This window comes from Marmota monax, unplaced genomic scaffold, assembly GCF_021218885.2.
Source record: "Marmota monax isolate L192 unplaced genomic scaffold, Marmota_monax_Labrador192_F-V1.1 WCK01_AAM20220418_F8-fsc00048, whole genome shotgun sequence".
NCBI classification, from domain to species: domain Eukaryota; kingdom Metazoa; phylum Chordata; class Mammalia; order Rodentia; family Sciuridae; genus Marmota; species Marmota monax.
The window spans coordinates 13,343,466-13,371,330 of NW_026694895.1; the positions used below are offsets into that span (position 1 = coordinate 13,343,466).

The 27,865-nt window shown below is 34.5% G+C and overlaps 1 protein-coding gene across 9 annotated transcripts in view; it reads left to right on the plus strand.

The window, feature by feature from the left end:
- Gtdc1 (glycosyltransferase like domain containing 1) overlaps positions 1-27,865 on the plus strand; it is a 382,956-nt gene that overhangs the window by 176,338 nt on the left and 178,753 nt on the right. For all 9 annotated transcript variants that reach the window (XR_009225165.1, XM_046426876.2, XM_058573487.1 and 6 more), the window contains 2 exons: positions 1,713-1,880; positions 5,732-5,905. Coding sequence is in view for 8 of the 9 variants with exons in the window: in XM_046426876.2 (XP_046282832.1) it covers positions 1,713-1,880; positions 5,732-5,905 (342 nt within the window). In the remaining variant the exon portion in view is untranslated. The remainder of the gene's footprint in view (positions 1-1,712; positions 1,881-5,731; positions 5,906-27,865) is intronic.

Here is a 27,865-nt window from a genome sequence, read left to right on the forward strand (position 1 = left end):
AGGATCAGAGTTGTAAATAATTAAATATCTTCATATTTCAGAATTTTCAGTGTAAGTTTTAGAAAGGCTTATACTTTGATGGTGGTGATGGGGATATCTTTGAACAAAATAGGGCATTTTGTGACCATGATTTTACTTCTTGCTTTAGTTGTATATAGATGAACAGTTTAAAAACTAAATGCACCTCCTTGGTAATAACTTTATTTTTGTTTAACTTTAAAGAAATAAACCCTAACATTATTGGAGCAATGTGGTTTAAAGAGGGATTGTTAGCTTTTGGTCTTATGTGCTTCTTGTGTGCCATGAAGAAGGCACTTGAATTCCTATTTATGATACATGCACTCATTATGTCATCATTCTTCTTGTGTGAAAGGTTAGTGCTGCAGATCACATAAACACCTGAAGTTAGCCATTTGGCTTGTCAGCAAGGGAGGATTTATAGTAGTTGTAATCATGGTAATAACAAGGATGATATTTTGTATTTATTAAGTACAGAAAAAAGCATTTGCAATGTAAGTGGTCCACAACCAATTCAGAGCAGTGTGTAATAAAAAGCACTTCAGGCTTAGAAGACCAGCAGTCTCTGCTTTGCCACTTCCTATCAGGGTGATCCTAGGGGGTGGAAAAAAAAAAAAACCCTTAACCTTCCTGACCATAACTTTTTTGGAATGGGAATTCAAGCTCTATGGGTCAAATATGTTATATTATATTCTAAAGGTGGCATTCTGTTAAAATTGTGCCATCTGAATGTTCTCAGCTGCTCAGGGATGGTTTTCTTTTCCTTTTTTGTGTCCATTTGTGGTAGGCATTGCATTAGGGAAGCATTCCTAGCTTGTCCCAGATGATTAGTACTCCTTTCTGTTTGTTCCTCTGATACTTTGTGTATGTCAGTATTCATCCTGCTAAGCTTCCCCCCCCCATCTTTTCTGTTCTTCCTGTTTTGACCATGTCACCTACTAGACATTTAAGTAAATGCTTGTGAAATGAGAGAATGAATACATACTTGTTTTTATTTAAAAACATGCATAGAGGTATGCTTTCAGTTTCATTTTATCCAAAGACAAAGAATCAACCTTCCTTCACCTCTTATCTGTGCTTTATATAAGGGATTTTTAGATTGTATATCTGGTGCCATTAGCAGTCTAGTAATGGAGAAGGAAAAAAAATAAATATAAGAATTATGGGATACTCTAAAAGGAGGGCAAGAAAAAATGCCAAGAGAAAAAGACCATACTAGATAAGTCTACTGCATAAATCAAAAGGGTTTATGTCAAAACATGAACATGTGCCATTCCTACTTATATATTGAATTTCAGTAGTTGGTTGCATAAAGAAGTAAAGTGTAATGAAACTGGCAAGCAAAGTGTTCCCCAGTCAGCCTTATCTTTGTTCCATTTGTCCTTCAGATAGAGCTTTTCTTGCCTTTTTCAATAAAATCCATCCAGTTTTTTTTTTTTCTTCTTTTTTTTTGCATCTCTCAGTAACTGAGCTGAGTAGACCAATGAGATTCAGGGCTTTTATAGTTCTTAGCAGCTGCTTTTTAAGAGATCAAACTTAGAATGCTGCTACATGGTATTAGGGCTCAACTATTGATGTGTCCCTAGAGGGGATATGTTTTGCTTGGGATGGGAAGTGGAAAGAGGAGAAAAGGGCAAAAGATGACCTCTTCAAGCATGCTTGGGACAGTAAACCCTAATTTCTTTGTTTCCTAGGATCCTCTTTGCAAGCTCAGTACTTAACCTGACGGAACTGACTGCCCTTCGGCCTGACCTTGGGAAATTGAAAAAGATTCTGTACTTCCATGAGAACCAATTGGTATATCCTGTCAAGAAATGTCAAGAGAGGGATTTTCAATATGGTTACAACCAAATTATTTCATGGTGGGTATAGGTTGCATCATATTTACCCCTTTGCCATATTTTTCTTTATAGATGGTTAGCTTTTAAATATGGAGACCTACTGTATACTTATAAACACCTTTAGGGAGGTGTAAATGTTTGAATATTACTTTAATGGTACCAACTGCTTGTACTTCTCTAGTATATATAAGATCACAGCTACTCCTTTTATAAAATACATAAATGTAATGATCTAATTATATGTTGAACTAATTATCTAACTGTATTTTTCACAACATTTAAGATAGAATCAAAAGATTGACAGAGACCTTCACCACTTGATCCCATGATTTATTGTTTAAAACATACTCTTAGAAAGGTCAGTTTGTGAACTCACATTTACCCACTAATTTCACTATATTCAACAACAATCAAAAAGGAATTTACAGAGAAATAAAAAAATTAAAATGTAATAGATTGAGAAATGTTGCCTTCCCTATATTTTTGGTTGTTTTAAGGCAGAAAACTATGGAAAATGAATCTTTCTCTGTGTGTGTTTTCCCCCCACATTGAGTCTTCTGAAATGACACAGTCTTAAAATACCATGACATTTCAAAGGTGAGGGTCGTTTTCTATTGTTACTTCAACAAAGTATATCTGCTGATGGTTAGTTAATGAAATAAGTTAATAACAACTCCAGAAAATGGGGCTGCTGTTGTATCTTATTCAAGTAACCACATGCATCAAATGGACTTGGTGGCAGGAATTGGATACATTTTGCTCACTTTTTTTTTTTTTTAACAATTATTAGCATTTTGGATTGATGATGTGTTTCAGCAGACCTTCAACTCTTGCAAGTGTGTTCCATTGTGTAGTTGACATAGAAAACAACTATATGGTAATAATTCTGTGTTTTGAGCATTTTGTAAATGTTTTCCTGCAATCATTTTTACAGGCTGCTTCAATTGTGAAGTAGCAGTGCTATCAAAATAGAGTGGAACTGTTTCACGTCAAATGTCTCATAAAAAAGCAACTGTTTTAAAATTTCATAATAAAATTAAAATACTTTATTTTATATTGAAACAAAGGAAAATATGTTTGAAAAATGAAAATAAAATCATTTTGTGCTTTATCAATATGGAAAACATTTGTAATATTCCTATGATTTCTTGAATTAGCATCATTCTTTTCTTCAGATAGTGTGTGTTTATTACCCCTGAGAAAACACTGGGAAAAAAAAATTAAGTCTATTTTTCCTTTTATGGGTGGCTTTAAAGTTAATGGAAGTTATACCCATTCATATCAGGAAGCAAATGCACCAAAAATAATATTTCTGTAAAGAGTTTTGTGTCTTTCACTTAGCACAGACTAGATTTTTAAGAATGTAAGTGGTTGGGTTTTAGCTATCTGCCCTTTGAGAACAGATATCTAAAACAAATTTTACCTCACTCCCCTCCCTTCCTTTATAAGAAATTGGTTTTACTCACAGGGAATGAGTCTGTAAAAGCTTGCACACATTTTTTCAGCATTTCTCTTCTTAAGAGGGTAAACTGATAGACAAGCTTGGTAAGAAAGAAGTGAACTTCATCATCATTTGGCTTCTTAATGGGAAAAAAATGGCTCACAGTTGTCCAGAGGAAAAATAAGAGTGTCAAAGAACAGTCTTGTTCTGATTCTCTTCAAAAAGTATGACTCCTGCTTTCTCAAATGTTTCTTTAGTTTTCTTGCTGACTTCTGCTTTTGTTGGCACTGTCAGATTTCTTCCTTGACTGTGTGGCAGTTAAGGATTTTAAAGATGACTGACATAAGCACTCACCTTAAACAGAGGTTTCACTAACCCTCTGACTTATGAACACATGTCGTAACTGTATATTATGACCTGTGGGTCGCTATTACAATATGTGACATATGGTGAAAACAGGCTAGCTGTAAAACATCCTTCAACTTTTGGGATATTATTATATTGGTTTCCTTATTGCTTAGTGTCATGTCAGCACTTCTATACTTTCCTTTGTTTTATCCATGTTACAGACATTACTGTTCCCCCAGATTTGTACCGGGTAAGAACTTTAAAACAAACAAAAACCAAAAAACTTGTATGCAAAAGGAATTTTGGAGGAAAGTTGTAGCAAATTATATTCCATGCATGTATGATTTTTGTAAAGATAAGATTTTGCTCATTGATTTTTTTCATTCTACTGTGTATTAATAATAGTAAATCTGGCTGTCCCAGGAAGTATGGTATAAATGAAATTGAGGATTTGGTAAGGCATTCCTATCCTATCTATAAGCGCTACTTATTTTATTGTGTTTTACAGTCCTATGGACTTTAATGCTTTCAGTGTTATTGATCTGTCATTTTCAGGGTGAAATAAAATTGCTGTATCTGTTTATCTGTATCCTTTTTTGGAAGTGTTTGTACACATTTCATTGAGATCCAGTGACACTGAATCATTGGTTAAATGATAAGAAGTCATTTTCAAAAATCCAAACAGTGATTTATTAAATCAATTTGATTCATAAAAAGATCATACTATACATTCAGGTTCTATCCAGCTCATCCATGATTCTCAATTGTGTTCACTTGTGTCCAAGAAAATATTACAAGCAATCTGAAAACTGCTGACATGTTTATATCACATAAAGTTTGCTTTCATGTTTTCCTCTTCAGTTTTTTTAGCTTTTCCTTTTTAATATTTTTTATTAGTACATTATAGTTATACATAATAATGGGGTTTATTCTTTTAAAAAAATCGTACATGCATGGAATATAATTTGCTACATTTCAGTCCCAAGTACTTCCTCTTTCCTTCTCCTCCTACCTCCCCCTCACATTTTCTTATAAAAATATTTTAATGTTATTTTTGTAAAATATTGAGGAGCACAGTGTTATTTGTCAAAAGCAATAATCAGTAGTATATTTGTTTTGTTTAATTCTAAATGTTGTGGTATTGTGTTCATTGTATATATAATGAGTAGGACAAATGATATGGATTTCTAGATCCATTTCTCCTAATTTGTCTACTTCTCTGATGACCCCAAATATAATAAAGAGAAATAAGTTGATTTGTAGAGATACTATTGCTCTTCCCATGTAATTTCAGAACTTTAAGAAACATAACAGTTTTTCTTTTTTTTTTTTTTTTTTTTTTGCTATTGAGGATTGAACTCAGGGGCACTCAAACCAATGAGTCCATCCCCAGCCCTGTTTTGTACTTTCTTTAGAGATAGGGTCTTACTGAGTTGCTTAGTGCCTCGCTTTGGCTGGAGGCTGGCTTTGAACTCATGGTACTCCTGCTACAGCCTCCAGAGCCACTGGGATTACAGGCATGTGCCAGAAAAACATAACACAGCTTATTGAAGCAAAACCTAAAGCAGAGAATACACTTACAGACTTTGACCAAAATGTTTTGAAAATACCACGGCCTAGCTTGAATGAAGGTGGCAAGAAGTCCAGCAAACATTCCCTCCTTAATATTACAGTAAAAAACAAAGTATATCACTGACAGAGAAACTCAGTCTTGGCAGATGGGCTACAATTAAAATTTTTTTTTTCTAAATTAAATATTGTTGGTAATGTGGAAAGTTCCTGGCATTATGGGGAAGCATGTTTTGGTTTGAAGTCCCATGTGATCCCACTGAATCATTAAATTTGCCTGTTGTCTTTCCTCCCTGTTGCCACCAATCCAACTTCCCATGATACAACACTAATGAAACTCACTTATCTATTAATAGAGACATTTTGAGAGATACTGATGGGAAGTGAAGTGCTCTTTGGAATCCTGAAGTACAATGTAAACTATAATTAATACACAGAGGTTTTAGGCTTATAAAAATTTCTCTGAATTAATCTGAGTTTATCATTTGCATTTATTTATTTTTTTCCTTTAAAGCTTGGTGGCTGATGTGGTGGTATTCAACTCAGTTTTTAATATGGAGTCATTTCTCACTTCCATTGGAAAATTTATGAAGCTGATTCCTGATCACAGACCCAAGGATCTGGAAAGCATCATCAGACCCAAGTGCCAAGTTATTTACTTTCCCATCAGATTTCCTGATGTGAGCAGGTCAGTGTGTTTGACTCTGTTCTCAATATTGTATCATAAATTACTTCTCAAATGTATAGAAATCAGTGTTTTTTTCCTGCCAATTTAAACATATTGGCATAAGCATGGTTAATAGAGAGATGAGTTCTTTCTCACCGTACTGTACTTTATTAAGATTTTCAATACGTGTATGTCCATTGGATCACTGGGTGGTTAGTTCAGACGTTGAATTCTTCCTTTTTTTACTGTTATTTATTTCCCAAAGTAGGTTGCTTTGGCTTTTAAAACTTACTGTCAATTTTCTTTGTTTGTTATTTATTAAAAAAGTCATTGTCAAGCATATTTGTCAACTTTTACATCCAGCCTTAGAGCCACTGGTTTAAATGCATAATAATAACTCTTTAAAAAAGTAATGTTAAAACCTCATTTTCTGGATGACTTTTCAGTTTCACTGCTATTTTCCTCTAATCTTTTTCTTTCTTCATTTTTATTATTTATATTATCTTTATAATGAGTTAAGCCTTCCATATTGGGTTGCCAATATACTTAATTGCCATTTCTCTTTCTCATTTGCTAAGGACATTTTTTATTACCCTTGTTACTGGGCCCACCCTGAATTAGCAATGGATGATGTGGCTCTAAAGGAACATTCTGGAATCCCTTTTCACTTTCGATTAAAACTTAGCAAAACTATTTTTACTACTATCAGGAATATTTGTCCTATGTGAATACAAAGTTTTTTTTTTTTTCTTCAGTGGGACTCACGCTAGCTGGGTATGCTGCTGTTTTGTAATTGCATCCTTAGAAGAAGTTTGGGGACAGCTGTTTCTACCCCATCTTTGCAATGAAGGCCAGAGATGATTTAATGTCCTTAGGTGCTGTGCAGAAGGTCAGCATTAGTCTCTGTGTTCTAGATTTACTGAGTTCACCCAGATTTTGCTGTAGGGTCAGTAGTCCTCATCTGCACCCCTAATGATGATTTATGTGAGTGTCTTACTAGTTAGTATTTCATCTACAAAAAAATCTCCCCATACCAAATCAAGTTAATGAGTCATAAAATTCAAGTTAGACCACCTTGCCCAATCCTTACTTTGTGCATAGTAGAAAACAGAAGTCCAGAGAAGTAGAGACTGTCTTGCAATCACCCTGTCATTGTCACAGACTGGATTAAGTTTAGCTTCCATAACTTTTGATTCTAATTTCTGTTAAAGCTTCCTGTCATTATAGGTCATTTATTAATAACATTTCATGATTTATTTGCCTTTTTGAAAACTATAAAGCTAAATGCAACCATAATGACAATCAGTTTTCAGGTGTGTGTGTGTGTGTGTGTGTGTGTGTAGGCATGTGAATTTTCATATGTGTGTATGTGTATAGTCATATCTTCATATGTGTGAGGGATTTGTTCCAAGAGCTAAATGCCAGGGATATCAAAATCTGCAGATACTCAAGTTCTTATGTAAAGTGGCATAGTATTTATATTAACATATATACATCTCCCCATATACTTTAAACCATCTCTAAATTCCTTGTGATACTTAATACAATATAAGGGCTGGGCAGATAATGATTATATGACATTAGTCAAACAATTACAGCTAGAAAAATGTCTGTGTATGCTCAGTACAGACATATTGCTTTCTTCCCAAATAATTTGGATCTGCAGTTGGTTGAATCCCTGAATGGGGAACCCATGGATACAGAGGGCTAACTGTATAAGTGTGTGTATATATTTCTGTAGACATAGTTTCTTAGGTGTGATGGGAAAATTTCAATTTTTGAAAACTCTTATTGTTATACTTTACACTTATTATTCACTGGAACACAATTTTGAACCTGAATTTTTAAAATATTGGGTTTGTTTTTAGAAATAAGTTTTTAATTTGTTCAGAGATAACATTGTACATCTGTAAGTGAGTAGGTAGTTATAGCTCATCTTGTTACTGCTATAGGTTTCCTAGTAAATAATGTGTTTTAAAATTCATTTACATCTGATATGTTTCTATAACATAATATGTTTAATACACCTATGGCAATTGAATAGTTTATTAATTTGAACCATATTACCATAAAGGAATCTAGCTAAATAGAAGAAGGTTAAGAAATATTGTGGCCAAGATAACATTCATAAGCAAGGTCTTAGCCCAGAGTGTTATTTGAATTATTTTCAAATGGTAATTTGCTTTATACAACCCAAACTCATATAGTGTAAGTAAGTGATTATTTGCATGAATGACAATCATTCTAATGCCTGCAGTTTTAAAAGCTTATTATTTTGTTGAGATGTTGAAAAATATTTAGCAATTCCAAAGGCAAAATAACCAAGGTGATTAAAAAAAAAAAAGACTTCTGAATGCTTCTCTCTCTCTCTCTCTCTCTCTCTCTGTATGGTCACGGTAAAATGGATTTAAATAAAAATAAAGCAGGGGGCTTAGTGGTAGAGCTCTCACCTAGCACAAGTGGGGTTCTGGGTTTGATTCTCAGCACCACATAAAAATAACATAAAGGTATTGTGTCCAACTACAATTAAAATATTAAAAAATAAAGCATAAGATGGAGTTAGATTATTAATATAACATCCTATATGTAATATAATAGATATTAATCAAAGAAGAGGAAAGAGCTACTTTCCCAGCAAAAATAGTGAGGATTGAATCAGTTGATGTGTGTTGAAACTCAGAGCATGTCAGTCACTGAGGCACTCAGTATTATTGGGCTTGTGATACCTTCTGTTATCTATTGCTCTACTAACCCATCTCCTGCCTTACTTCTAAAGTCTAGAAAAATGATAACAAGAGAGATTATTCTCTCAACAGCATTCCATTATCCATATTAAACATTTGGGGATTGGAAAGCTGTTAAATACTGTTGTCACATGTACATCTATTTCAGTCTTAACTCCCACTTTCTAACTCTGTGATTTTTGCCAGACTCAGAGTAACCCAGAACCTAGGTTCTTTAATAGTCATAATTACGTTTACCTTGTCACTTCATAGGGATGCTTTAGAGAATAAATGAAATGATGTTTGCCAAATGTCTAGGATAGTGCCTGGTATGAAACAGACCCCCAGTAAAATATTATTTTGTTTTATTAACTTCCTTACCCCCACTAATGTGTAATTTGGCACATCTGTTGTCTTCTGCATTTAGTGAGTTATTCCCATTCAACCTCCAGACTTCTGTAATGCACACAAGAAAATAGAGTACTACTCTGCCAAAAGGTCAGTCTAATACAAATAGAAAGGTTGGTTTATTTGTTTTCTTGTCACCTCAACTGAAATATTCTTTGACCTTACAAGAATGTACCATCCATCGATTAAGTGAACTTTTTACTTTCATTTTGTTCTTATTTCTTCCTTATTTATCCAGCTTAACTTCCAAATTCCTTTATCATATTTATTGTCTTGCATATGATCTCAAATCTTTTACATCATTGCTTCACTTCTCTCCCCAGGTCTGATTAAATCCATTTCTTCACTTACTTTCTACCTGCACTCATCGAACTAAAGATGACTGGAAACACACAAACAAACATAAAAACATCTATTTGTACTTTTTAATGTGCTCTGAATTTGTACTCCTAATTCCACACAGATCCTTTGGGCTACCTGCACTCATACCACACTTCCACATGTTTAGGTGGTAAATCATTCCTTCTCCTTTTTTTTTTCTTTCCTTTCCTTTTTCTCTCCTTTTCTTTTAGAAATCTCCAAGTCTTCTCTGTTCATTCTCAGTTGATGTTTGAGACAATAGAAGCAGTCAGAAAGAAACTTCTGTATAGTGACACAGGTCTGCCCAGTTGTGTACTTCTGGGTGCAGATTCTCCCTCTTCACACCTGTTGCTATGGATGAATTGCCCTTGGTTCAAGCTAAGGACGCATCTCCACTTCTTTGAGAGAACCCATCTTTCGCACGTACTCATGGCCTATTGTTTCATGAATTTTTCGTTCTATGTTCTTCATTAATAATTTTCTCTTTTTTGAATCATTACTGTTTTCTTTTTCCTGGTTTGTTCCTATTAGTATACAAAAAACTCTACTATTTCTCATATCTTAAAAAAAATCTCTCTTTAAGGAAAAAAAAAGAAAAAAAAAAGAAGCATCTCTCGTGATTACATTTCTCCCTTTTGCTAATGCTTCATTTCTCTACTTCTTTTGGTAGCAAAACTCACCAAAATTGTTGTTTATACTTATTGTTATTACTTATCCAATTTCATTTACACTCTATTCTGTCAGAGCTGTTAACACTGACTTTTTGTCAGGGTCATCAATGAGCTCCATACTTGTAAATCCTTTGGTCAATCCTTAGTACCCATCCTTCTTAATTTACCAGCAGCATCTGACACACTATGGCACATTCTTTAGGTGGCTTCACATGGGCAGCTCCTTCTCAGGCTCCTTGGCTAATTACTCCTCATCATCCTTACTTTTTAACATGGGCTGCCTTTGGCACTCACTCTGTCTGCTTAAGGAGTTGTTGGAGGAAAAGCCCAAGATTGAAATGAGAAGAAAAGATTCATAAAGTCAACAATGAGATGATTATTCTGTGCAACAAAAGGAAGACAGTGTAAAGAGATGATTAGAAGTAAATTCAGAGCATTGAGATTAAGTGAGGTGATGTTTGAAAGTGTCCTTGAATTCAACAATTTAAGAGTCAATGGTACCCTCCACCTCCTGAGTTCTTTTAACTCACAAAAACATTACATGTATATTTCTCCTTTTTTTAACCTGGTAGCCAGAGAAATATAGGTCTAGTTGTGATATCTATTTATCTCTGTGTGTCTGTCTGTCTCTCACACAAAAACATATACACACATGGACATACATACAAATAGTTCCTCATTTTATGAATGAAGGGACCAGTGTGGCCCAGAGAAGCTATATGTCTCCTTACAATCACACAGCTAAATACAGGCAAAGCAGGAACTAGAACTCATATCTCAAAATCTCCATCCATTGCTCAGCCCACCACTGATTGTTAATGCAATTTTCAGAGGTCTTGATTATCTGATGTTTTAGCTGACAGTAGATTAGCAGCACCAAATTGGGGGTGTGATAAAGGCAGGCACACTGACAGCAGTAAAAAGTGACAGCTGAGTGACAGCTTGACAACAAGGGAGGAGAGAGATAAACTATTTAAAAAAATATATGGGAAGTGAAAAAACATAGCAGCCTGTAGCCATTCTATGTCAGGGTAACCAACTCTGCACATCAAATAACCCCTGCAGACATTTCTCCATGATTGTACAGCTTGTACATCAAAAGGATGACTATGATTTATTAAGAGAGATTAAATACTAACCAGTAAGTTTCATTTTAAGAATGTAAGGAAATGTGTAATCCACTTTGGGCAGCAATTATGAATGACAGCAAGTGGAAGTAAATATTATCCCTTACCCCTAAGATCTGCATGAGGTATTTTCATCCAAACAATCAACATCTTAAGGTCTTTTTGTGCAGTTGTAATATCCTTAAGCTTTAGGTGACCAGAGGATATTTCAATATGCTCTTTTAAGATCTCCTCGATTAGAGTTTTACCACTAACTGTATCTCCCTTTTCTGTTGGGTTGCGGAAAGAAACTCCTTTTGTAGTAAAGGCTTCTGGGATTGCCAGGTGATTGATGGTCAACAAAGAGTGTTTTTTTTTCAGTATTATTATTAGAAGATAAATATCTTATCAAACTCATTCAGATGATATAGTTTACTGGAATATATTACAAAAGACTATTCCTATATTAAAGGATATACATTTGTTTGAAAATTTAGACAGTTTTACTGTGTGTTTCAAGGCCAATTTCAAATGGAAATTCTTGTTCATAAGTGTGTGATATAGAGATAAAAGGAAGAAATCCTGCAGCCTGCTGAGGTGGATGTTACTGAAAGTCAGTATTTCTTTACTCCATATCATGACTGCTAGGAAAACACTAGCAGTCATAAGAAAATTTCAAATGTCTGGAGTTTTGTGCGAGTCTCAGTTGTACAAAATTGGAATACCTGAAGAATTTTCAGGTTGCTTTCTGACAATCATCTTTAGAAGATAGAGCTAATCATAAAACCTATCCTTATTGAATATTACTTTAAGCCCTATGTTGTGCTTGGCATTTGATACACATTTTAACATTTTACTTTTTCTACAACTCTAAAAGTTATTTCCAATTAATAGTTGAAGAAACTGAAATATAGAGAATCTAAGTAACTTTTGACCATACTCACATGTATGCAATATAGTAAAGGTAGAACTAGAAATCAAAAAATGTTTAAGCTATTTTAAAATTGAAAATCATAACTGTCTCGCTGTACTGCTCCTTGTATAAAGAGAGTCCTGGTCCCTAGTATTTGACTTTTGACTAGTGAAGAAGAAATAGACAGAAGAATTGACAGAAAGTTTGGATGAAAGTGAGCATGTTGTGGTAATGTTATGAAGGAAAGGACTCAGGTTTTAGAAAGCAGACTTTTAAAATGTTGAGAAGATGCTTCAAGAGGTATAAGAAATTTTGAGAAAGAATTCTGATAGTATAATTGAAAATGGGCCTAAAGAAGGAAAATAGAAGGAAAACTTTAAATAATTGGCTATGGGCTGAGATTGCAATTTCATGTGTGTAAGAAAACCATTTTGTTTTTGGTTTCTAGTTACCTCTCATTTATCCAAACTCTCTTGCCTTAGGTTTTATCATGAAATCTTAGAGCATTACAAGGCAGAGCCTGACCTTTCCCATTAGATGTTAAGGGTGGAGTAGTTTGCATCCACACAGCATCAGCCTTTTTCCATCTGTACCTCCTACAGGGTTTGTTAGTAAGGGAGCATCCATGATTTTTGTGAAACTAGATTATCTTCACTCCCAACAAATTGGATTATATAAGAATGTATTGTAGAAGTGCAGCAAATTAAAAAGTAGATCACTTATCCTTGAAATAGATCAGTGTTTTCCCAATGAATTCCATCAGGGACCATGCAAAGGGTGTGTCCAAATGGATACCATGTTCTTCAAATAATATTCAATTGGATTAAAGAGACATATATATGTTCATGCTGTCAAGATTGGTATTCATATATATTTATCAGTCACCTACCTTCTTTATTCCATTATATTATGGATAAAAAGTTCACATTTCTTCATATGGTTATACATAATTATTGTAAAAAAGTCAACTATGTGTTTTCTGTGGAGACCTTTAAAAATCAGTCACATACTTATTTTTTTAATGAAGGGATGAATGGAAACCATATCCTTAGGAGTTTAAGTTTGGACTGGAAGCAAATTGAAGCAAATGTACTTACTATAGATCAAGTAATATATACTTTATCTGAGTTTTAGGTCCAATTTAGTCACCACAGTATCAACCTTGCTGTGATCATTAGGATAGAATTGTATCTATTTCAGTTATTATTTCCTTGTTGAATCCTATTTTCCACCATATGGGACTGTCAGAATTACACAGAAAAAAAAAAAAAAAAGAGTAGTTTTACCTCGGAGATTCCTTGATTCATAGTAGATTTTACATCCCTGGTATGGAAATTCTATAAAGAACATCTCCACTTTCCTACTTTCTACATTTTTTAACAGCCAAAGAGAGAGGGAAAAAATGTTGGTCACTGGGGTAATCTCATTTATTGAGTCCTTAGGAATTTCTCTGAGTGATTCTCTCTTCCATTTCCATGTAGCTTAAACAGTGAAGACAAAACAGAGGTTTGTGGACTTTTCCTAACTAATTTAGAAACAAAAATGGGGAATTTTAAAAACAGTGTGAAAACTTTAAATGAAAACTCTCAGGCTCTGCAAACAAAGGCGAGGAGCCTAAGGGCTTTTTGAAGAATTCTTATTAAAGAAAACACTATTTTACATTGCAAAGCAGATGTGTCAGAACACAACAGCAGATCTGTAATTTGAGAATTTGTGGATTGATAGGACAGAAGGCAGCCCCCATGCCTCCCCACCAAAAACTTTTTTTTTTCTGCCATCAAGTGTTCTGCATTTTGGGGAGGGGGGTTGCCAGAAAACACCTTAATCTTCTTACCACATGTGGTCATATTTCTCAGATATTTTGAGAAAGTATTCATGTTAGACATTTACTAATACATATTTGTAAAACTATAAATTGTAAAACTACTTTATGAAATAATGTAGTAGGTACTGAGTTGAATATCAATGTAGTAGAAGAAAAGTTTTGTTTTTATAAATTTAAACATATGCATATTTGTGAACAATTATTTTGGCTCTTCAAAATGAATGCAAAAATATGTTTCCTTTGTATGTCATTTAATTTTTTTTAATAGAATCACATTATAGAAAAAAATCCTTTTGTTAAATCATTCCAATGTTGAATACCATTCACCATCATGGAATCTCCTTTATAACCAATAAAAATATTTCATGCTGCATTGGATCCCAACTATCTTCCTTTTACTATTCTTGTTGAAAGAAGAGATAGTTTGCTTTTCAGTACACGTGTACACACACATACCCATGAAGTTACACAGAACAAACTCTTGTTTGCTCCAAATGTATTTTTAATGATATTATCATCCATGTGAATGGCTAATTCCAACACTTAGGTTTCTGCTTTCTTTGACTTAGGAATGACCCCACTCAGAAATGCTTTCTGAGTTCAACAGCAACAACAAAAACTGTGCATTGCATTATAGGATAATTTTTCCTGTTTTCAAGTAGAGAGAAAAGATTTTACATCAGAATCTTGATGTCCATTTTTTTCCTTAGGTTCTTGCAGACCTGTCCTAAGAAATCTGGGAGGTAAGGTGCAAAGGCCCTTATAGAAGACAGTGCAATGAAATAACTGCAAATCAGAGAATATACCAAGCTAGGGGCCTCAGTTCAAAAGAAGTAAGGAAGAAGGGCTTCTACCAAATGATGAGAACAAATATCATTGGATAAATTCAAGATACAGTTGAGGAGAATTCAGTGAAAGGCCCACTTAGGCTCATTTCCCTTCATCAGGCTCAGAGCACAATGACTGGTCATCATTGTGGAGACATCAAGGCAAGAACAGTTTATGCTTTGTATACTCTATTCGTTAAATGAGGGTTATGGACAGTGCATATTAGATCACAATTATGTTATTATGATATTTGAAAGATTAAGCTTTTAATAATAATGCTCTTATATTCCAAACACTCTATTTTTAGAAATGCTGAATGAAAGGTTAGTCAGCAGTGTGATGTAGCAGGATTTCAGTTTGGCTTCTGCCACTTAGTATTGCTGTTCAGCCTAGAGTAAATCACTTAACCTGCCAAGCTTCAGTTTCCCAATTGGGAAACAAAAATTGGAATAGTACCCATCTCTTAGGTTTTAGTATGAGGATTGAGGTGATTATTCTATAATGTTCTCACTGATCACAGTGCCTACAACTTGACAAGTTTTCATTAAGTATTAATGACTTTATTAATCCTCTGATCATCAGCATTTTGGTTATCTATTGACAGGGATTTTTGCAAGCTTACCCAGTTATCATGGCTCTAATCTCAAAAGTGAGGGCAACAAAATTCTGAAAAATCTAGTAATTTTATAAAACAGTCAAAGATATAAAGTTTACCCCTAATTCAAATAAATAAATAAAGGAAGAGGCTGTCTCATATCCTATCGATCCACATGACAGCAGCCAAACAGTTTCATCTGGAGGCATAGGTACTATGTCATAAGGCAGGGAATGTCTCATGTACACTGGCTACATCTACCCGTCAACTATAATAGGTACACATTCCATACTAGTGGTTAAGGATGGGTGAACCAATCAGTACAGAAGTAATTTTAGTTGTTCAGCATTCTATTTGAGAGTGCTATGGGATGTTCTAGAAAGTTTTTCATTAAATATTAAAAAATTTGGAATGTGCCATTGAACAGTAAGCTACCAGAATAATCTCTTACCTAAAATGGCTTGTTCCCTAATAAATTACAGATAAAAGACTTTTTCATATAGAAAATCCTTTAAAAATCTACTTTAAAGTAATTAGGTTCAACAAAACTTACTCAACAGTAATTAATTCTTTGAGGTTTTATATATGCTATTGTTCAGCCAACATCTATTTTTTTTTTTTTTTTTTTTTTTTTTTTTTTTTTTTTTTTTTTTTTTTTAATTTTTTATTGTGGGTTGTTCAAAACATTACAAATTTCTTGACATATCATATTCCACACTTTGATTCTAGTGGGTTATGAACTCCCACCTTCACCCCATACACAGATTGCAGATTCACATCAGTTACACATCCATTGATTTACAAATTGCCATACTAGTGTCTGTTGTGCTCCGCTGCCTTTCCCATCATCCACCCTCCCCCCTCCCCACCTCTCCCCTCCCCTCCCCTCCTCTCTCTCTACCCCCTCCACTGTATAACCCTGAGGGTCTCCTTCCATTACCGTGCAATTTACCTTCTCTCTCCCTTTCCCTCCCACCTCTCATCCCTGTTAAATGTTAATCTTCTTCTCCTGTTCTTCGTCCCTACTCTGTTCTTAGTTACTTTCCTTATATCAAAGAAGACATTTGGCATTTGTTTTTTAGGGATTGGCTAGCTTCACTTAGCATAATCTGCTCTAATGCCATCCATTTCCCTGTAAATTCTATGATTTTGTCATTTTTTAATGCAGAGTAATACTCCATTGTGTATAAATGCCACATTTTTTTTATCCATTCGTCTATTGAAGGGCATCTAGGTTGGTTCCACAGTCTTGCTATTGTGAACTGTGCTGCTATGAACATCGATGTAGCAGTGTCCCTGTAGCATGCTCTTTTTAGGTCTTTAGGGAATAGACCAAGAAGGGGAATAGCTGGGTCAAATGGTGGCTCCATTCCCAGCTTTCCAAGAAATCTCCATACTGCTTTCCAAATTGGCTGCACCAATCTGCAGTCCCACCAGCAATGTACAAGTGTACCCTTTTCCCCACATCCTCGCCAGCACTTGTTGTTGTTTGACTTCCTAATGGCTGCCAATCTTACTGGAGTGAGATGGTATCTTAGGGTGGTTTTGATTTGCATTTCTCTGACAGCTAGAGATGTTGAGCATTTTTTCATGTACTTGTTGATTGACTGTATGTCCTCCTCTGTGAAGTGTCTGTTCAGGTCCTTGGCCCATTTGTTGATTGGGTTGTTTGTTCTCTTATTGTCTAATTTTTTGAGTTCTTTGTATACTCTGGATATTAGGGCTCTATCTGAAGTGTGAGGAGTAAAGATTTGTTCCCAGGATGTAGGCTCCCTATTTACCTCTCTTATTGTTTCTTTTGCTGAGAAAAAACTTCTTAGTTTGAGTAAGTCCCATTTGTTGATTCTAGTTATTAACTTTTGTGCTATGGGTGTCCTATTGAGGAATTTGGAGCCCGACCCCACTGACTGTAGATCGTAGCCAACTTTTTCTTCTATCAGACGGCGCGTCTCTGATTTGATATCAAGTTCCTTGATCCATTTTGAATTCACTTTTGTGCATGGCGAGAGAAAGGGATTCAGTTTCATTTTGTTGCATATGGATTTCCAGTTTTCCCAGCACCATTTGTTGAAGATGCTATCCTTCCTCCATTGCATGCTTTTAGCCCCTTTATCAAATATAAGATAGTTGTAGTTTTGTGGATTGGTTTCTGTGTCCTCTATTCTGTACCATTGGTCCACACGCCTGTTTTGGTACCAGTACCATGCTGTTTTTGTTACTATTGCTCTGTAGTATAGTTTGAAGTCTGGTATCGCTATACCGCCTGATTCACACTTCTTGCTTAGCATTGTTTTTGCTATTCTGGGTCTTTTATTTTTCCATATGAATTTCATGATTGCTTTCTCTATTTCTACAAGAAATGCCATTGGGATTTTGATTGGCATTGCATTAAACCTATAGAGAACTTTTGGTAATATCGCCATTTTGATGATGTTAGTTCTGCCTATCCATGAACAGGGTATATTTTTCCATCTTCTAAGATCTTCTTCTATTTCTCTCTTTAGGGTTCTGTAGTTTTCATTGTATAAGTCTTTCACCTCTTTTGTTAGGTTGATTCCCAAGTATTTTATTTTTTTTGAAGATATTTTGAATGGAATGGTTGCCCTCATTTCCATTTCAGAGGATTTGTCGCTGATATACAGGAATGCCTTTGATTTATGCGTGTTGATTTTAAATCCTGCCACTTTGCTGAATTCATTTATTAGCTCTAATAGTTTCTTTGTAGAGCCTTTTGGGTCTGCTAGATATAGAATCATATCATCTGCAAATAGTGATAATTTAATTTCTTCTTTTCCTATTTTTATGCCTTTAATTTCTTTCGTCTGTCTAATTGCTCTGGCCAGTGTTTCGAGAACTATGTTGAAGAGAAGTGGAGAGAGAGCAGCCAACATCTATTAAAGGCTTGGTGTTTGGTAAATATAGGATATTCTGGTAGAAAATGATAAATGATAGAGGATACTTAACCTTTATGTGGGGGAACTATATAAGAGTAATAGGCATGTTCAAGTGTCTGTAAGTATAAGAGAGGAAAATAAATATGCTGTTTGTGGCATTTGAGCTGAGCATGTAAGATGTACTAAGCTTTGGAAATAACAACAATGGCTGTCACATTATTGTTATTTCCAAATATCAACAATAATATTATTGTTATTTTCATTATTCAAGTGCTTTTTCTGGGCATGCCGTTTATGTACATTACTTCTTGTCTTTATGAAATCCCTGCAGACTGGGTACTACTGTCCTTATTTTGCAAGTGAGACAAGTAAGGTTCAAAAGGTTAAGCTTGCCTGAAATCCCACGCTACCCAAACTGTTCGGCTCTAATTTGTGCTTCTGCTTCTTCCTATTAAGGAATGTGGAATGGGTTAGGATGAGTGAGAAGGCATGTTGTGAAGAGAGAGAATAGGTACACATATTTGTGAAGTGAATAATTGTTGTCTCTAGAAGAAATACAATACCTTTGAATGAGTTGTGTGAAGACTAGAGATGAGGATAAAAGTTGAGGAATCTGGATTTTGACCTGTATTCATTAGGAAGCCATTATTATATTATAAAATGAGAAATTTGGTGTTAATAAACAGAATGCTGATGGAAAAGGGAAGAGGCAGCAAAGAAACAAGAGAAACACTGTCAGAATAGGTTATCAGAGACTTGAACCAGGAAAGTGGCATTCAGATGAAAGGGAAGAAATTCGAATGAATACACTGACCATAAACTTGGCATGTCAATGAAGCAATTTATTGATTAAAGGAGTATTGGAGTGATTTTTAAAAATATATTTTTAGTTGTAGTTGGACACAATACCTTTGTTGTTGTTGTTTTTAATTTTTTTTTTTTTTATTGTGGTGCTGAGGATCAAACCCAGCTCCTTGCATGTGCTAGGTGAGTGCTCTACCGCTAAGCCACAACCTCAGCCCCTGTTGGGGTGATTTGAAGGACTGATTATGGTGGCTGACACAATATATATGCTATTAGAATTGTTGGTGTAAAGCTGGTGAATTCAGAGTTGTGTAAATTGAATCTGAGGTGTGGAGGCTCATGTAGATGGAGCTGAACAGCAAGGGTCTCTCTTGCCTCAGTGTCATAGTTTAGAACTTGGTGTGGTTTGTTATATTGAACAGCCATTGCAGAAGTTTTTGTTGGAGTTGCTCTTCCCTTTGACTCACTTGATATTACTCAGTTTGTTGCAAATAGAAACAAGATAAGTGTTGCTTTTTATTTGTTACTGTCTCATAAAAATTGAGTATAAAATTTTTAAGGATATCAAATCCTCTGTACTCTTATTCTCCTTTTAATCTTCTCAGAGTTCAATAACTGAATCACTTGCAGTCTCTTTGAATAGGAAATCCTGAGATCCAGTGCTGTGTGATGATAGGGCAGCATGGTATATTGCCTAAGAAAGTTTCTTTGATGTCGAACCAAGCTGTGGTTCAGTACCATGCCTATTGCTAACCACTTGGCTGACATTAAGGAAGTTGCTAGAACTCACCCACCTCTTTTTATCCCCTCATCTGTGAAGCATGGAAGTAATATCAGTCTCATTGGCTTGTTGTGAGAACTAATGAAGTTCTGTATGTAAGGTATTCGGGTAAAACACTTAAGGTATATTGAGCATCAAATAAAAGTTGACTACTTTATGTAATGTGTGTTCTCAGATTATCTTTTGTGCTTTTATTAACCTATGCCATTTCTTTAATATTCTGGAGAGCCAGAATTGTGCCCAAAATTGTAATACTGTGTAATTTCAGTAATTTTAAGAGGATCAGATGATGTCTGCTTTATGTCAACTTCCAGTTTTTGTTTTAAAGAATATTGTGTACTAGTACCCACTTGTCTATACCATGCTGGACTGAGTGTCAAAATGCTACTAGGAAATATTGCTAAGAATATTAAATCCAAGGACCATGTGTGCACGGTTGCTATGTATTTTGTGGGTCTTCTGCCCTTTTGGTCAATTATAAGGTGAATCACAGTTCGTCCTCACATCATTTGTGTCATATGTGATACCTACATGTAATTAGTGGGTGTCAAAATAGGAAATGGAGTTTTAGCAACTCTTCTGTATATTTCCATGTGGAAATATCTTCCTCATTTGAAATTCAGTCCCCTGTCCAGTGCTTCCTACTCCTGTCATCTAACTCTGAGTTCATGAATATGGCCTGCAACCCTAAATTCATTTGCACATGGAGAGCTTACTTATCTGCTCAGGACACACATCTCTTTCAAACTCAGTGCAAATCGTCTCTATTAAGCATCTGCTGATGCCCAGAGCAGACCAAGTGATTCTGTGGAGAGAGGGCTGATATATTCAAAACTACATTTCATTTTTATGCTACCAAAACTCATTTTACAATACCAAATCCTTAAGTGCATATTATAATTATTTCCTGCTAATTGAAGAGGGAGTTTCTGTCTCAGGCTATGAGTGTAGACTTGAAAAGACATAAACAAGAAACAATGAGAAACTGTAATATTTAAGATCAGGTGATATATTGTTTTGGAAGTAGAAGACAAGGGAGAGAATGAACTCAAATTCATAAGTTTTAAAAAAATATTTTATTGTAAACTGAAATGGGAATATCAGAAAAAATGTCAACCAGATTCCTTTGTAGAAAAATTATTTTTTTTCTTTTCAAATTAAGCTCTTCTTGTTTTTGTTGTTTGTTTGTTTGTTTGTTTTTCTTACCAAAGAATTGAATCAGAACTCTTCAGAACTGGAAAGATTGGTATCTAAAAATGAATTCTCCTGGTCCACTTCCTTTGTTTTATAGCTGGGGAAACTGCAACAAAGAAGTTTTAACCCAGGGTTATTAGAACATTATAGCAGCAAAATCATTTTTTAGAAGCCAGACTGAAAAATCCATGAGAGCAGTAGAAATGTGGAACCAGGTTTCTTGCTGTATTAGTAATCAACAGTGTAGAATTAGCCAGGATTTACCAAGTACAACAGTCTCCTCAGAAATTTCTTAGAAGTCTCAAATATTTCAGTTGCATCACAATGTGTTGCTCTTTTTCGCTGAAAATATCTAATTTTCTGATCTGCAGCTCATTATAAGGTGAAATGCATATGACTCAGCCAACCTACTTGCTTACATGTATTTTGCTCTTCCAGTAAATGGTGGGCTACTCATAGAAAACTTATTCTAAGACTGAGGAATAGGAGTTTCCAGCATTTTAAACCCAGAACCTCAAAGTAATTTTCTCATCTCCCTTTTCTGGGACTTGATATCACAGATCCTGAGTGAACCAATCAAATTTTTTATGCTTCCTATTTGCAAATTTTGTATAAATTATTTAGCTTTTATGATTAAAATTTTTGTTAAGCTTTCCCTCCATATATATCTCCAGAGGCTATTTAAAATTTCTATTACAGGATGACTTTGGCAACATGCCTGTTCTTCTTCCCATGGCTGTCATGTGAACCCTCTTTCCTAGAAATCTTTTGAGTTCTATATGAATAAACTGGCTGACTTCACTAGGGGTAAGTGGAAGTTCTGGTTACTTTATAGCACACCATTGTGTGTGGATGTGTGTGCACAGATGTCTTTGCACCCATGTGTGAGTGAGGGAGGGTTTCATGTAATGCAAGAGGAAGTTTGATGCTGGGGAGAACATAAGCTCAGGAGTCAGATCTGGTTTGTAGTCTGGGCTTAGCCACTTTGTAGATGGTAATTGGTCTAATTAGTTGGATCCTTAGTTGCCCTCACAATAAATCACAGGGGTCAAGTGAAAATTATGTGTGAGAGAGTAAAGTAGGTAAAGTGCTTCACATGATATGTGGTGTATGTTCCTTGCAAGTACTCTTTTATCCTTTATCAACTTTAACTGCCACTTGTATACCTGAACTGACCTCTTTGAGTTGCTACCTCAACTTCAGATGCTTTGGGGAATTATTAAAGCATTTAAAGCCATATTTGTTCTTATATGGATAATCTATATGCTGCTATAATGTTTAATTAATGTATTTCTCTGTTTCTTCTTTCATTACTAAATACATTCATTTCAATAACTTTTTGCTATATATGTCCTTAGTTAATCCTTTTAAAGTACTTGGGATATCCAACAAACTTTTCTAGTACTTATGGGTATATTTTCCCTAATCTCTTTTTTATTTATTTATTGATTGATTGATTGATTGATTGTGGTACTGGGGACTGAACCCCTGGGTATTCTATCATTGAGCTGCATCCTCAGCCTTTCCCCCCTCCCCTACCTTTTTTTTTTGAGACAGGGTCTTGTTAAGTTGGGCAGGCTGGTCTCCAACTTGCCTTAGCCTTGTGAGTCTCTGAGATAATAGGTTTGGCCCACTGCACCCAGCTCCCCTGCTCTGTTTTGTTTTATTTTTTTCTTTTATCTGTCTTCGTTTTGTTTTATATCCTATGACTGTTTTTCATTGTTAGTACTTACAGAACAAGGCTGTTATGATTAATAAAAGTCAGTGAAACTACTTCTCACTTCCTAGACAAAGTATCACTATATGCATCATTCCATGCAACCTTCAAGTACGTGGCTCCAGTTGAAAACCTGTTTTACCTCATGCTTACAGGTATTTCTTATACATCTTTTGAATGTGCAGGTTGGTTGCAGGTACAGGTCTCCCCACTGGAGATATATAATAAGTAAGCATTAATATATGATGGTGGCTTATTATTTATTTCTTTTAACAGAAAGGGTATGCCTTTAAATGTATGTGTTAGGGAAAAAAGCTAGTATAAGATTTTGTAGTTTGCTTTAGACAAATGTGTAGTACACATAACATACTCCCAAATAACTATAAATCCAAGAACCTTTAGTTTTTGTTTCTGTTTCAGAGACTCTTCTTATTACTTCAGAAAAGATTGTGTTTGAATTTTGGCCCTTTAGAAATATAATCCTTAGGTAGTAAGACCCTTTTCTAGTTGATGAAGAATCATTCCACGAAACACATCTTTGGATTGTGTACCTGAACTGACCTCTTTGAGTTGCTACCTCAACTTCAGATGCTTTGGGGAATTATTAAAGCATTTAAAACCATATTTGTTCTTATATGGATAATCTATACGCTGCTATAATGTTTAATTAGTGTATTTCTCTATTTGTATTACTCAAATATACTGACACATAGCCCCTCAAAAATAGGATTGGATTTTCTCCCTTAAATAAAGGACATTTTTTTTCTTAAAAGAGGCCATTCAAACCACAATTATAACCAACTTTGTAAAGAACAGCCTAAAACTAGTGGTTTTCTGTGTTGCTTGCTTATTATAAGCTTTAAAAAAATCTGCATGTTCACATCCCTCTGAGGATGGACCCAGGTATTGGTGTGTTTTTTGTCAAGTTCCTCACATTATTCTAGCCAGGCTTAAGAATCACTGCCTGAAAACATTTCTAAGAAATAGAAATCTATGAAGTCCACCTTCTTCCAATAGCCCCCTCCCCGATGTCTTTTTTAGTATTGCCAGAATTATGTTCCTATCTGCAAATGTCCTCAGCCAATCTATACTCAAAATTATATGCCTCCATGAAAATGGATTGTATAATTCTCCACCCTGAGGAAAAATAAGAAAATGTTAAAATTTGTATTTATCCTTGATCTCTTTCTCCATACGTGTTGGCATTCCTCCATTTCCCATTGACTTAACGTTCAATTTTTCTCTTCACTGTTTTTCTTGGGTGACATTGGGAATTTTTACCATCTGATGAAGGCAGATGTATTTTCAAATAAAAATGTCTTAAGCATTTGTTCTTCCTACTATTCCTTTCTTTGGCAGAATATTCATATAGTTGATAAATAGTTTGCTTTCCTTAAATACCTTTTCATATAATCTTCATAGCATGTTTCATGGGTATTTTAACCTAGTTTTATGATTTTTCATGAAATAAGGTATTTTCTAAATATGTTATGCTGAATTTAACTGAAATAAGCAGTTGTAGTGTATGCCTTTAAAATTATGATGATTTCTTGCATTTTTAGGATAACACTTTTATCCTGAAAGATTCCAAAGCACACTGCAAATGGTTACAAATTATACAGCGAAGCACAACCACCATTGTAGAGTGAAGCATGGCAGCTGTTTAACAGCTCATCACAACACTACACAGCAGGTTAGGGTAGGAAGTGAAGAATAATACTGGATTCACTTGAAAAAATTGCTAGGGGGGGGGGTGAGGTAAGCAGAATGTAATTACCTAAGTTGGAATTTATCCAGGACATAAGGCTAACACCTCCAGTCTTAGAAGAGAAAGCTCTGATTCTTTAATAACCATGTACTTGCTTTCTACATAACCGAAATATAAAGGGTGCTTCTATCTTCTTCAAATCATCAGTGTATGCTCTTAACAATGTTCAACTGGGGCTTAGAAAGAAAAAAAATAAAGACTACTTTCTAAAAACTCACATGTTAATACTAACTTAGATATTATAAATAGGTTCCTTTGGGTATGGCATCTTTGGAGCTCATCACAGTTCTAAGTCTATACTTAGGATTTAAAAAAAAATTCCATGATAGATTAGTAATGTCTGCCATGGGTATGGGAAAAGTAGTATTTATACTTAGTCTAGCATGAAGAATTAGCTGCTACTGTTGCTAATTTAGCAAAATATTTTTAGTTATTTTCATACTTTCTGATTAATTTTAATCACTATTCCAAACATACTTAAGTTTTTCTAAGAAAATTACAGAGGAAAAGGTTACTGACCATTCTTTAGTAACCATCATTGATGGGATTAAAGATAAAAAGTTACAATTTTAGGCCAAAAATCTCAATACAAAAATGTTCAGCAAAGGAAGCAATTTAGTTGGGGTTTCATTTGGGAAAATAAATCAAAATCTGTGGAAAGCAAACAGAAATTAAGATCAGGAACACACGATAGCAAAAGCATGTTAGTGAAACAAAAGTGGATACTAAAAACTGGATTTTTTTTTTTTTTTTTTTGAGTAATGTTGAGAACACAGGGTTTTAGGGTTCCAGGTCTGAAACCAGCACTAGGGATAGCTCCCAGTGATGGTGGCTTCTCCTTTGCTCTTCAGTTCATTGCCTTTCAGCCCTGTCCCTCTTAACTGGCACATCCAACTTTCTGGCTTAGCAATCCTATAAAATCAGGAAAATGGATTTTTCATTCTATTAATATTAAATTTTAGGAAAACCTTTATAAGAGTATGATTCATTTTACCTATCTTTTTGATTCATACAATTTTACGTGTTAGATTTTATAAGACATTTATATATGAGGAGATGATTTTAAGTAATTAATCCATAGTCACATTCCTAATAAATGGTATCACCATAAGTAAAACTTTGGTCTGTCTGGCTTTAAGACGTTTGCTCTAGATAACTACCACAAATTTATAAGAGAATGAGTTCACTTGTTTTGTACTTGTTTCTATAAAGCTGAGGGGCTATAGGGATATTCTGATGTTTTAGAGCACAGTAGACAAGAAAATTTAGAATGTGTCTGGTAACAGGCAAGATAGTGATGTTTGCTCCAGAATCATTAGCGATGGAGATGCTAAACAGTTTTTGTGGTCCTTTTTTTTTTTTTTTAAGTTTTTTTCCCCCATTTTGATGGAAGTTATTTGAACAGATGTGTGTGTGTGTGTGTGTGTGTGTGTGTGTGTGTGTGTAAGACAGGATTCATGCATTCTTATGCATTTGGTCAAAGTGGCCTCTAAGTTACTTTAAACTCTCAATGTTTTGATTCTAAGTTCTATATCTCTGATATTCTCCCTAATTGACACTGGTATACAGGGCCATAATAAACTCTTATTTTGATAATATAGAATCATAAACTTGTTTTTTTTTCAAATATCCATGAAATATTTAAAAAGTATGGACTTAAAATTATGTAATGTTTCAGTCTGTAATACTGAGTCCTGACTCTCCTGTGCATTTTTTTTAAATTTTTTAGGTATTTCCAGGGAGGAACTCTTAAACCAAAAATGATCAGTTGTGTAACTTAATAAAACAGAATTGGTCTAAGTAATCTTTTAAAGAAGGCGGTCTTTTCATTTTGTGTTGGGCCATGTGGAAATTAAAAATTTCGTTTATTTACCCATATTTAAAACTAATTGTAATACTTTTGTAATATGAGCCAAAACTCAGTTTTACATCTGAAATCATTTAAGTTAATGCCCAAAGCAAATTAAAATGTTCATTTATAAAATTCTTAAAAATGCCTTATAATGGGAGAACTGATATTCAGTCATAACAATGCTATTATATACTTTCAAAGACTATTCAAGTTATTATCTACTACTGTACCTTCTTGTTTTTTTTTTAAATTTCTTAACTTATTTGTGTATTTATGCACCTAGTTATTTATTTTTATATGGTGCTGAGGCTCGAACCCAGTGCCTCACATGTGCTAGGCAAGGACTTTACCACTGAGCCTCAAGCCCAGCCCTACTGTACCTTCTTGATAGAAAAAAATGATATCCATTCTTCTAAAAACTGTAATGATGATTAGGTAAGTTGATGAGGGCATGAACATAAAAGCTGAACCTTGTATTCCAGAAATCATATTTGTTCATGGCATGTAGTTAGAGTGTGATGACAATCTCCAAAATATAATTACAGAACTTTCAAATTTTTCTAGATGTGTTATTTGATTTTTTAGTAATTCAGAAATAATCCAATAATTTATATGGTATGAAATGGAGATATATATAATTTATTTTATAGGTAATATTTGTCTTTCTTTTAGAGGATATTGATCGTGAGAAAGAGAGAGCAAGCAAGAGATTGTTAGTTGTGTGTGTGTGTGTGTGTATACTATCATTTTATATATTTGAAGCAGTTCTGTTGCTTTTTTTTTTTTACTGTTCCTTCATCCCTGGCTACATATTAGAATCTTGTAGAAATTTAAAAAAAAAATCTTTATGGCCAGAGAGCACCCCAAACCAAATAAATCTGTATTTCTGAAGACAGAACTTAGGCTTTAGTACATTTGTAAACTTTCTGGATTAAGAACCACTAATAAAATGTATGAATACTTAGGAAAGTATTAGAACTTGTATTCATGTAGCTTACAGCATTGAAGAGATGGTAGAAATGTTTTTGTTCTCCTAATACAGAGAAGAGTTTTTTTGGAAGGAAGGGGTAGATGATTGTTGAAATGGAGTGAGCAGATAGATCATAACACTAAATAAATTATAGGCTAAAACAGGATTTTATTTAGTATTCTGTTCATTAGCAGTGTCTTAAGTGAAACAACTAGAGAAAGATATAAAACACCCACAATTCACCTGACCACTTGTGCAGTTTTTTTTTCCTTGACTTCAGCTGCTAGCCAAGTTCTGACCTGAATCTTCATGATTAATAGCTCTTATAATATTTTGTTAGCTAGTGTAACTTCAATTGCAATACTTTTTCTTCTAATGTCTTACCCTTATAAAATAGCACTAAACTATTTTTCTCAATAAATTCTACTGACACATGGGCCCACAGATTAATTATAAATTGCATAGAAGCACTGCACTTCGTCAGTTTTAAATGCATAGCTTTATCTTCTCTTTCTCCTTCTCTTTCCAAAATGGAATTAGGAGCTTAAAGAAACCTGTTTTACATGGAATGT